This window comes from Ziziphus jujuba, chromosome 11, assembly GCF_031755915.1.
Source record: "Ziziphus jujuba cultivar Dongzao chromosome 11, ASM3175591v1".
NCBI classification, from domain to species: domain Eukaryota; kingdom Viridiplantae; phylum Streptophyta; class Magnoliopsida; order Rosales; family Rhamnaceae; genus Ziziphus; species Ziziphus jujuba.
Window position 1 is genome coordinate 7,845,194 of NC_083389.1, and position 11,588 is coordinate 7,856,781.

At 34.1% G+C, this 11,588-nt stretch overlaps 2 protein-coding genes across 6 annotated transcripts in view; one reads left to right on the plus strand and one right to left on the minus strand.

The window, feature by feature from the left end:
- The window catches only part of LOC107432056 (vacuolar protein-sorting-associated protein 37 homolog 1), a 97,856-nt gene that overhangs the window by 24,729 nt on the left and 61,539 nt on the right, over positions 1-11,588 (plus strand). The window lies entirely within an intron of this gene.
- Positions 340-6,765, minus strand: LOC107432052 (uncharacterized). 5 transcript variants are annotated; one of them, XM_060812660.1, is made up of 21 exons: positions 6,488-6,765; positions 5,566-6,338; positions 5,383-5,454; positions 5,070-5,274; positions 4,784-4,892; positions 4,558-4,650; positions 4,281-4,376; positions 3,979-4,087; positions 3,763-3,858; positions 3,621-3,680; positions 3,484-3,536; positions 2,946-3,112; positions 2,520-2,730; positions 2,327-2,384; positions 2,180-2,236; positions 1,810-2,055; positions 1,573-1,637; positions 1,417-1,473; positions 1,248-1,341; positions 1,010-1,150; positions 340-923 (listed from the first exon to the last, which is right to left on the minus strand). In XM_060812660.1, exons 2-21 carry the CDS (start codon positions 6,334-6,336, stop codon positions 819-821), a joined length of 2,865 nt encoding a protein of 954 aa, XP_060668643.1. In that variant the 5' UTR covers positions 6,337-6,338; positions 6,488-6,765; the 3' UTR covers positions 340-818. The 5 variants fall into 5 exon arrangements, with proteins under 5 accessions (XP_060668643.1, XP_060668642.1, XP_060668645.1 ...); XM_060812659.1 differs by having other exon boundaries at positions 5,566-6,372; positions 6,488-6,764; XM_060812662.1 differs by having other exon boundaries at positions 3,979-4,072; positions 5,566-6,372; positions 6,488-6,763.

The following is an 11,588-nucleotide window of genomic DNA, read 5'->3' on the forward strand; positions in this document are numbered from 1 at the left end:
TGGTTGTGTTTTTCGTTTTTTTCCCCCCTTTTAATCTGGAGTGTAAGAAAGCATCATTTTTCCACATTTTCAGAGCTTCACGAATCAAATTGACCTTGACAAAGCGAAAAAGAAAAGAAAAGAAAAGATAGTAGGCATAATTATTAAGATCATCTTTCCAATTGACTTGTACAGAACCACCAGATCGTAAAAATTGAAATCTAATAATAAAAGTTTAGAAATAGCAACTACCTCATTACCATATCTCAACCTTGATTCGCTTATTGATGTCCAAAGAAAAGACCAAAAAAATATATACGTACAAATACAAAATACAAATATAGAAAGAACAAAAAAGAATAAGAAATTAAAGTGCTGCCATAGAAAATACTAAGAAGGTAATACACACTAATCATTTGAGAGAGAGCGTCTAACGAGAAGAGAACGATAGGAGGGTATATTTTAATTGGTGCAAAATTGGGCCAAATTTTACCCAAATACGGCACACAGGCAGCATTTCCCAGATTTGAAACACAAACACTTGATCCTTGAGGATCAGAGAGTCTACAAATTCTAATGAAGTCCCTTTCCAAGAGTTCTCTAAATAGTAGTAACAAATAACGAGTGCAAGTGCTACAAATGCATGAGCACATTAGGATTTTAGCAAACGATTAAATAAAATACAGATGAGCCTAAGTTCAATAAAAATGTTAAAAGATATGCACAGAAGAGGCTTGACCAGCTCAATTCCTAAAATTTTACAAATATGAACTGGAACAATAATAGTAAGCTTCCCAAAAATAAGAAGGCAGGAAAAACTTCAACCTTTGTTTCCCTCTTCATGATTCAGCCTGTATAACCCGACATTCTGGAACTTTCTTCTGTAGCATGGATGTACCTTTGAAGGTCACCATTTGGTAACATGTCCTTCTGTAGTTGATAAGCTGCAGATCAAGGCACACAAAATCATTACATCAGACTAGTCAAAAAGGAAAGATGAAGATAGACATATATAGACACATTAGACAACCTGGTCAGGTTTGATTTTTGTAAAACCAAATCTATCCGTCCATATGGATTCTGCTTCTTCAGCTGCCGGAAGCACGAGGCTCCTAACATTCAAGAATGCTAGCAGTTTCTCAATGCAAGAGAACAGTATTTGAAAATAGCCCTGTAAAGCAACGGAATTGAGTTGAACGACACTGAAATGATAATTCAACTAATATTCCATTTGCCATAAAGATTCTAAGCTCAGCAGATAATTTCACCTTGCCATGATTAGCATTGCTTGTAGCGACTAAAGGGAGCTCAGCAATTTCCCGTCCAAAAACTCGAAGAATTCCAGCCGATACAACAGTTGAGCTGCAAATTAGCAAACAAGGATATTATAATGTTAATAATTAAAAATGATATAAGAAAAAGAAGACTCGTTCTTACTTGACCATTAGTATTGCACAGTACATTCCCCCATATTCTTGGCCCCTAATATTCCTTCTGAAAGAGAGAGATTTATTTTAGAAACACATGATAAAGAAAAGCAAAACTTTTAACTTCGGAAACTCATGTTCCAGGGAAGTATATCTCAAAGTTTACCCATAAACCATGGCAGGAATAAGGTCACGTCCAGATTCTGAATCAATTATAGGATCAAAGCATTCCTGAACATATAAATAGGAGAAAATGCCAATCAAATATTGCCAAGAAGTTGCGAATAGCAATCAAAAGCCTATCGCTACAGTGACGAGACAACAGGTACACATTGTTCTCAAAAATTAAGAACCATATATAAATAATTTCAAAATTGGTAAAATTAAAAAGACAGGTACTTACATGAAAGATGGCAACAGCCTTTGAAAGTAATACCCTAGATTCAGGAGATGCAATTTTGCCACTAATAAGTCTCCATCTCACATCAAATCCATTTGTAGTGTCTAAACCTTTTTCTTCATGCTTCTTCTTTATAATATCCAGATGAGAGTCTGGAAGCTTCTCAGCTCCAGCAACTAGTAGCTTCTGCAAAGTAGAATGAATCCTATTGCAATCTGAGCAACAAAACCACTTCCCCCTTGGCAATTCCTGTTGTAACAAAAGATCAATACCATATTAAAAAAAAAAAAGTAATTGCATTGCTTTGGATGGAAATTAAGTGCTGCTCAAAAAATTTCTTCAGGAAAGGAGAGAAAATCATTTAAGTTTTCACCTTTAGATTTGCCATTTTATGTTTCTTCAGGCAGCCGACATGATATTCTTTCTCACACTGGCAGAAAATGGAAATTTTACAGTTATTTAGTAGAAGCAACAAAAACCTTTCAAAAAAGAAGAAGAAGAAGAATATTAATAAAAATACCTGATCACAAAGTATAATAGTGCGTGGACCAAATCCTGATTTGCTAAAATCATAACCTCTGTATTTTAGAATTAACAACATTAATGTACAATTAGGAGCAATGTACCATAAGATCGTTGGTCATAAGTCCATAACAAACATTTTGACAATGACCAAAGAATTGAATGACATATCAGTCTGGTGGTAACATTACCTACATAACACACAACCGCTAAGTTCAGCTTCTATGTTTTTAACTATACGAATGCATCTTTGGGTTATCTCTTCTATGGGATCAACTCCTGACACCCTCCCAGCAGCAACAGCATTCTCATTATGTTCTACAAACTTCTCTCTTTCAAACATATTTTGGCAATATTGACAATACCAATCACCACGAGGGATACTTGGTAGAGATGCACATTCTGCATTTAACAAACTCACACATTAAAACATCTCAAGCAAATAATCATACTATATACAATAAACATACTCCATAATGCCATATGTAGGCAACTTTGCAATCAGTCTATCAAAGCCATAAAAGAGGGTCTGACCAAAGAGAGAATATCTTTTATACCCAAAAAAAAAAAAAAAAAAAAAGAGGCAATATCACATTCCAATGAATTTCATATTACACCTTTATGGAAGGCCCTTGGGCATCCATCACAAAGTATAAGATTCCCACCATCTGCGCAAATGATGCATAAGTCATCATTATCCTTTGCCGAATATCTGCGACCTCTGGATAAAGATATCGCCAACTCATGAAGAGAAACGCCATTAGATGTATATATGTATGCGTAACTGCCAAAAGACAAAAACTGCACTGAATAATTGATAAACATGTAAAGGACAAAAAGCAACTTACAACTTATTTGGTAGGTATACAAAATGTATTCAGAAAAGAAAAGGAGAGTTGATCAACTCAAATGGATTCATTAGTTTTGTTTTCTGCACTAAAAATTGAAAAAAAAAAAAAAAATTTCCAATCTTGTTCTCTGAAAATTCTCCAAAACTTTCTTTGGTAGAGCATGTTTCTGCATTATTTTCTGTTTCACCATTTTAAGAAAAGTTTCTTTTCAGAAAAAAGAGAGAGGGGAAAAAAAAAAAAAAAAAAAAAAAAAAAAAAAAAACTGGCCCTTAGGCAGCTGTCACATATCGCAAACACAACTTACGGTTTTCTGCGTGAAGCCCAACCTGCATGAGCTTCAAATTGAGAGGGACTAACCTGAAAAGTGAATGTCAAAGTGACCATCAAAATTCAAACAAAATCTCAAGAGCATCAAAGTTCAATGAAATAGCAGAACAGTACCTCACAATTGCAGCAACGGCAGAAAATTCCAAAGCCCTTTTTATAACCCTCAAGCAATTTCTGTCCACAAGAAAGGAACAGTTTATCCCAATAAACAAAAATATGAAACAATTAAACATGTAGTATCTTTTATCTTAACAACCTGTCCACGTGCATAGTAGGCTACTTCAGTTCCATCAGGCAATCCATCTTTCTCAAAAACCAACTTATGCAACCGTTGGTCTCTTGAGGAAAGATGCATGTAGAGAAGAAAAGAGAAAATTTTGTCGTCAGCCATGGAAGTAAATATTCTTTCAGAAACATGTTTCACCAAAAAAATAAAAAAATAAAGAAAAAAAACTAAAGAAAGAGATACTGACTTTGTTGTGATCTTCCACAGAGCTTTCTTTTGTGAAGAAACATAGGCTGAAGCACTTTTGGGGGAATTTGAGATCAAAGTTGGTTTTGGCAACCTGTAATAAGGTAGACTGAACATATGAAGAAGAAACACTAAGGATTATCCAGACAAAGGTTACTCTCCATTAGTTTTTACCAAAACAATTGAAATGACTAACTAGGGAAAGTTTATCGCATTAAGACATCTAGTGAGTCATATTTAATGAATCAACAAGACAAAAAGGAAACTAAAAATAAATCAACAAGGCTAAAACAGATACCAACTTTTTTGTCTTCTTTATTCGACCCTTATGCGGCAAAGACATAAGCATTGAAGAAGCACTTTTGAGGGGCTTTGAGATCAAAACTGGAGTTGATGGCCTGTATTTTAGATGGAAAAATGTAAGCAACGGACAGACTAAGTTGACTGTAAACCAAACAAAATAGTCCTCAGAGGTAAACATCACTTTCATAACATAATAATAAAAAAATAATAATAATAATAAATAATACAATTAAAAGAAAAGAAAGGAGGAACCAACAAAGTATGAAAGATACCTACTTTCTTGTTATCTTCCATTCACTCCTATTTTGGGTAGAGACATACACCGGAGCAGTTTTGGGAGACTGAGGGAATGAAACGGGCATTGGAGATCTGGAATAAGATCGATCAAAGCATGTAAGAAGAGGCATTTTGACGTCAACCTGTACTCCAGGTTATAATTAAAAGAAGAATAACTTAAATTGCATCATTGAACCGTCCATTTATGAGTTACAAGATTATATACCTGAGTCTTTTAACAATTGTGTTAGCTGGGCTGGATATAGAATTGTTTGATTCAATGCACGAATTGCAAAGGAACCCTTCTTTTGACGCACAGGATGGAGGAAAGGACACTAAAATGTAGAAACCATTGAAAGACATGCAGCAATCAAGAAAATATTTACAAATTGGTTATCATAACCGTGTGCTCAGCATGCTAGATGCAGAACCTTGTGACTAATTCAAAAAAGCAAGTTTAAAAAAAAATAAAAATAAAAATAAAAATCCAAAAAAGCAAGACTAATTCACACCTTTGCACTGTTGACAAGTGAAGTACTTTTCTTCAGGTGAAGAACCAATGAAACTTTGAACAGTAGCCTCCAACGTATGCAGAGGAGAACCCCTGCATGCCTTCAATAGATCAAGCAGGCTCCTCCCATTCTCCAGGCAAATATACTGTGCAGCTCGTCTATATTGTTTACAAGCATGAATCTCAAATTGGGATGGTGGAATAACCTACATTAGTTGAAAAACAGAAAAGCATATAAATAAACACATCATCCAATTCATGGAACAACTCACATGCTAGAGCTACACTACATAAGTTTAGCAAGTAATACTCACTCTGCATCCATTGCAAGACGAACAATAACACAAAATGCCGCCATCTTGAATTGTGCCTCGTAGACCAAATGCCTGAATTAAAAATAGAAACCAATATTTTGGCTCAAGGTGGACGATATATTCAAACCACAATGTTACATAAAACCCTAGAAGAAAAAAATGAATTGGGAAATAATAGAGAACCTTCTTGCCACCCATGTAAACCACGGGTACCCCATCAACCAAACCAGTGTCAAAAAGCTCCTTGACCGTCGTAGGCTTCTTATTCAATGCAATCTTCTTCGACATTTTCAACTCCAACTTGTTCTTTGGAGTTGCTGATGCACTGGTGGCCGCAGCTGCAGTAGTCTCCTCCACGTTCAAATTCGATATCAATACATTTCCTACTGCCTCTGACGAACCGACCAAAGTCTCCGCATCCTCTGGCTCGACTTTCGGTTTCAAAACTGATCGGGTAAAACGCCTAAATGCCACTTCCCGCAAATCCTTCTCTCCATGACTCCCATTAGCAATAAGCACCGGAACCTCCACAGCGCCACTCTCCTTGGGAAAAAAGGCCGGAAGCTTAGTCTCTGCTTCCTCTTTACTCGTAGAAATTTCAAAATCACAATTGGATTTATCTTCAATTACAACTTCAACCAATTCACTCTGTAGAACCCCTTGGAAGCTAAGGCCTTTTGCATCAGTTTTCGGCTCCTCCGGCCTACTAGGACTCTTAACATTCTCATTCTCAGAGTACTGATTAGGCACATTGTTCCTGGACTTCCTCTCTCGAGTATACACAATCCAACCATTCACGACAGCACCTTTGAATCTCTTAGAGCTAGAATTCTCAACAGCTTCCGTACCAGAAGTCGTCCGAGACTCAGTTTGAGTCAGCGATGCCCGAGTTCGACCTAATGAATCGCCAAGCTGAGACGAGACCTCCAATACATATGCCAATTCTCGCTTCATGCCTATTGAAAATCACAAATCTCACTTCCAAAAAATCTGAAATACCAAGAGAATTCAACAATTATCGAAATCATCCATAATAAATGAAAAGAAGAACAATAAACCCTAAGATTTCAAAAGCTTCAAGCTTGAAAGGGACAAAGAAATGTACCAGATACATCAGACGAGAGCCATGCGAGCAAAACTGGATCCGATTCTGAGTGAGGGAAGGTGAAGAATGTGAGAAAGGGATTTAGATGGGTGGAAGATTAGGGTTTTAAAGGGAGGGGCTTTGGTTGTATATTTATTATGGATTAGGGATTTGATCGTAGAGAAACGAATAGGGCCACGAATTCGCTGTTATTGGAAGGTGAACTGACCAAAACTGTGAGCCAGAGAGGCATAGAGAAAAGAGAGTAAAGGCCTAATAGGAAGGGCCGAATGGCAGGATCCGTAAATAAACAACAAATTAAAATTTCACGAAGAAAAAATAATATAAATATTAAATTAAATTCTATCGTTACGTATTTAATTTACCAAAAAACCGGATCCTGTTTTTCACCCCAATCCAAACGAGCCCTAGTGCTAAAGTTCTTTTTATTTTCTCCCCACCCAAACACGCCCCTTTTTTTTCTTCTCTCTCTCTAACCATGAAGGAGTGGAAGAAAAAATTTGAAATTAAAAAGAAGTCAAGAACAAAACCTGTATAAAATGTCAACCAAAAAATAAATAAAAAAATAAAATTGTACATACTTGCAGCATGTGGGAATTAAACCTTATATATTAGGGTTGTGATTGGAAGGCATTGCTTGGTGCAAGAGAGAACTAAAATTCTAAAACAAAGAATCAAGTTGTCTTGGTGTAGTAAGCCTTCTATTTTGGTATGTATCCGAACAATTTTTCTCTCTTATCTTTTAACGGCATATTTTCCATGAAACATAAAAAAATAAAATATGCCACTATTAAGATATGAAATTATACGCAAAACCTTTTTTTTTTTTTTGAGTACTTTAAAAAATCTAAATAATTTTGAAACTAATCTAACTAACTTCATCAAGAGTTTTTGTCATATAATCTAGTAAATTGCTTGCTAGTTTGGAAATATTCCTTTCAAAAAAAAAAAAAAAGGGGGGGGGGGGGGGGGAAAGAGGAAGAAAAGCTAGCTTGTTTGGATGAAAATATCCCTTAAGAGCCACTCTAATTACAAATATCAAAAACTTAATTGAGCTTCATTACTTCAAAATACAAGATTAATTTAACGGAGATCACATAACCAATCATTGCCTTAATGTATAAGATATGTTATATATATAAAAATACATATAATTCCTTCCTTTAGGTACATGGTGACTCACTGACTCTTGAGGATTTGGGGGTTAGATATTATTTACTTATATGCTATGTACATTTTTGATATTGAATATGTTATATAAATTGCTAAATTAAAACAAAATATACATATATAAATGTGCATGGAGTACTCGATATCGGTTAATAAAATCTCTCTTTGTGTATTCTACTTCGTACTCTAACTTTTAGTACGACAAATATAGGAAGCCATATATATATATATATATATATTTATATAGAAGCCATATGTTAATATCTGTGAAATTATTCTCATAAATATTTTTCATTTTCTTTCTGGAATACAAATAAAAAATGTCCTTCATGCAGATTTGTTTTATTTATTTATTTTGGTAAATGTTATGTTTCTATTTTTAACATTTTGTTTAGATTCTTGATAATATCTGTGACATCATATATAAACATATACATACAAATTCAGAGATGCTTCTTTTTTTTTTTTTTTTTTTTTTTTTTTGGGCAATAAGAGATGCCACTTTTGTTTGCTTTTTCATTTAAGATTCATATGAAATATTTTATGACATTGGATATTCATCACATATATATGTCTGGTTTCAGGTTTGTTTGGGTTATTTTTCGAATTTACCAAGGTATAATTGGGTAATTTTGTTTGCCATTTCTCTTTCCAGCATAGTCATCATCAGTGATATGTATATACATAATCAATTAGACACAAATTAATTTTATTTTATTAGGAAAATAATGAAGAAAAAAATAAAGGAAGCGAAATTACTTGGAAAGATCAACGTAAAGATTACCCAAACCACCAAATAAATTCCTTTAACTGGTAAATATATGAATACACACTTATCTGGGAGTTTATTTTGAGACTCTAACTTCTCCATATACTTGAGTTTCGTTTGTGGGGATTTTCTTTGTGCAGTATGTCTGTTAAACTGTTCTTTCCATGATTTGGCAAACCTAATTAATATGTGGAAATAGAATTTGAGAAGCACTAATTCCCTTGTACATCGAACCTAATTGACTAAATCCATTGTCATATAAGGAAAAATAACTTATTGTATCCTGTTGGAGTCGGCTATGATACTGCTATTTGTTAAGCTGTACATATTCCTTTTCATGCTATATATAGGGCTGATCGTTTTCTTCAGGTTTTTTGTAGGATTTTTTTTGTTTGAATTACAGTTTTTTAGCTGTTTGAAAAAGAACATCCAGCAAATTATATCACCAAAGAAAATTAATTAATCCTTTGGGACTTCATATTCGGTTTCTCATATATATATATATATATATATTAGATAGATAGAAGAAGAAATTAAACTATGAGTTGGTGACCTTCATGTGAGATCTCTCTAGCGGATAATTTAATATATGTTATCCAAAGTAAGAAAGATATATATTGCAAGAACCGTGTCGAACCAATATTGCCCATTTCAGACCTTCTGTTCCTATAATTGTTAGCCAACTGTATATGCCTACCTACCTTCCTAATACTTTCAATCTTTAATGCGATTACTACAAATGATCAAAAGCAATGTTATTGCCTGGGATATATTAGCAAAAAGTAAAGAAGTAATTATCTAAAAAATCAAATGAAGTGTTGCCGAAAAGCAAATTAAGGACATAATAACGGAATATATGCTAGAAACTCCCGTGAACAGCCAGTTTTTCAGCAAATTATATATATATATATATATATAGATAGATACATCTATTGAATATCTATAAATCATATATATTTTGGGTGCAATTAATTAACTGGGGAAATTCTGCGCAGCAAGGGAAGGAAACTTAATTAGATATGACTCCTGAGGTTAAGCAATGCCAAGAAGAGAGCATGATTATCAGCTTATCAATCAAAGCAGAAGCGTGATCAATCATAATCAGTACACATGTCACTACTCCAGCAGTTCAGCTGATCATCTGATCAAACCCAAATTCCATTCCCAACCCTTTTATTCGCATATAAAAGGGTATTTGCAATGTATAACAATCAAATATAGTTAAGATTGTATCTTATATAGCATGTACATCTGACAGGTGGTGTTATATTCCATTTAGTATTTGATATGTGGTTTATTTAACATTAAAATTCTACATGGAAAAATAAACTTATCCCATATATTATTAGGGTATAACTAAATGGAAAAAGGAATACCACATGGTCAAATATCTATAACATAAAAAATATAAATAAATAAAAAAGTATTTTCATATAGCTATAGGTAACATGGAGCAATTGATATATTACCCTTATATTAATAATTAAAACAAGATTTGGTAGTGCATACATAGAGTATTGATTGCGTACATAAAATAATTATTTAATAATATATCTAATGTAATTAATAGTTGGAGTTTAAATGTTAGATATCACTTCATCAATGAAATGCACCTATATATATTAAATTTATCAAATTAGATTTATCTAAGTGAGCTAGCCAAATGTTTTCATTTAGTAGTCTTACTTATGAAGGAGTAAATTATTTAATTAAGCAGCCCCAAACTAACATGCATACATATATATATATATATACACACTTTTACACTTTGACTCACTTCTATATAGAATTGACCAATTAAATGTCTGGTTATAAACGTATGTATATGCTAACCAGGGACTTAAAATCCCTTTCTGGACAATCCGCGAACTGTCTTTTTCTTCTCTTCCCTTTCCCATCCATAAAAGAAGACTGATACTTGTTTGAGCTCTTGGGTGGGGACATAAACTAAATAAGACCAATGGTTAACTAGCTTTCTCTCTCTCTCTCTCTCTCTCTCTCTCTATATATATATATAATTTCCCATCCCGTCCGCTGCTCTCTAGCCCTTAATATATTCCTCGAGAATAGTTTGTATTCCTTAAATATTCACTTTATTGGTGCCAAATTAAGTAATTACCGTACAGAGGGGATGATTTATACGACATATCTGTCTATCATCTTGGTTTGCCAAAAATGCTGTTACTAACTCATGCATTATTGCTATTGCTCTCTATTGCCTCCCCTAAAACCTAATTACTTATGACATTAGGCAGGATTCTCTGTTCGACATGAGTTATTAAAAAAAAAAAAGAAAAAAAAAAGAGGCTCTGAACATGAACTATAGTATTTTGAAACAAGAGGCTGCAGATTATGACCTTTATAAAACAACCAGAGGCCAAAATATTATTTAATAATATTGAAGTGCGAAAGCTTCAAACTTTGGCCAAAGGCCTAATAGAACATGAATATTATCTGCCACAAACCAACACAAACTATAAAAAGACAGAAAAGACAAACAAATATAACAACTAACATAGTGCCTGACTCGACCTCACTGATAGTTTTCCTGGAAAGCCCAAATGATCACTTTGCAGCGAAGACAAAAGGTTCCCGGGAGGAGAAGCCAAAAATGCCAAAGGATTGAAGTTGCCCTTTAAGAGAGAATCAGCCCTCAAGAAGGCGATTCAGTTTTCCAACTATAAATCTTTATTTTCTTTCCCATTTGCCTCGAATCAAGGTCAGTCTTGGGAAAGTATAGCATGAAATTTAAAAACACACTGAAATTCATAAACCACCCAATTAAATTATAATCACTTCCTTTCCTCCATATGACAACCAACACAAAAGGCCACCACCCCCACCAAATTCTGGTTTCCAAAACGCTGCGTTCCATTTGGTTGGGGGTGGCGGAAGCAAGCTAGAAAAACAAAGAGCTTCACATGGATGGATGGAAGGGATGGTGGTGTACAAAGAGGGTTTGATCATGGAAGCTTAGATTGGTTGTTATAGGATTTTTCTTTGGTCGTGAGGGCAATAAGAGGGTGTGATGACTTAAGTAGTATATGTGCTCACTTTTTCACTGAAAGGAAATACCCAAAAAAATAAAAATAAAAATAAAAAATAAAAAAGTGAAAATGAATGCTTGCAAAAGTTCAGCATCTTCCAAAGGATATGCCATTC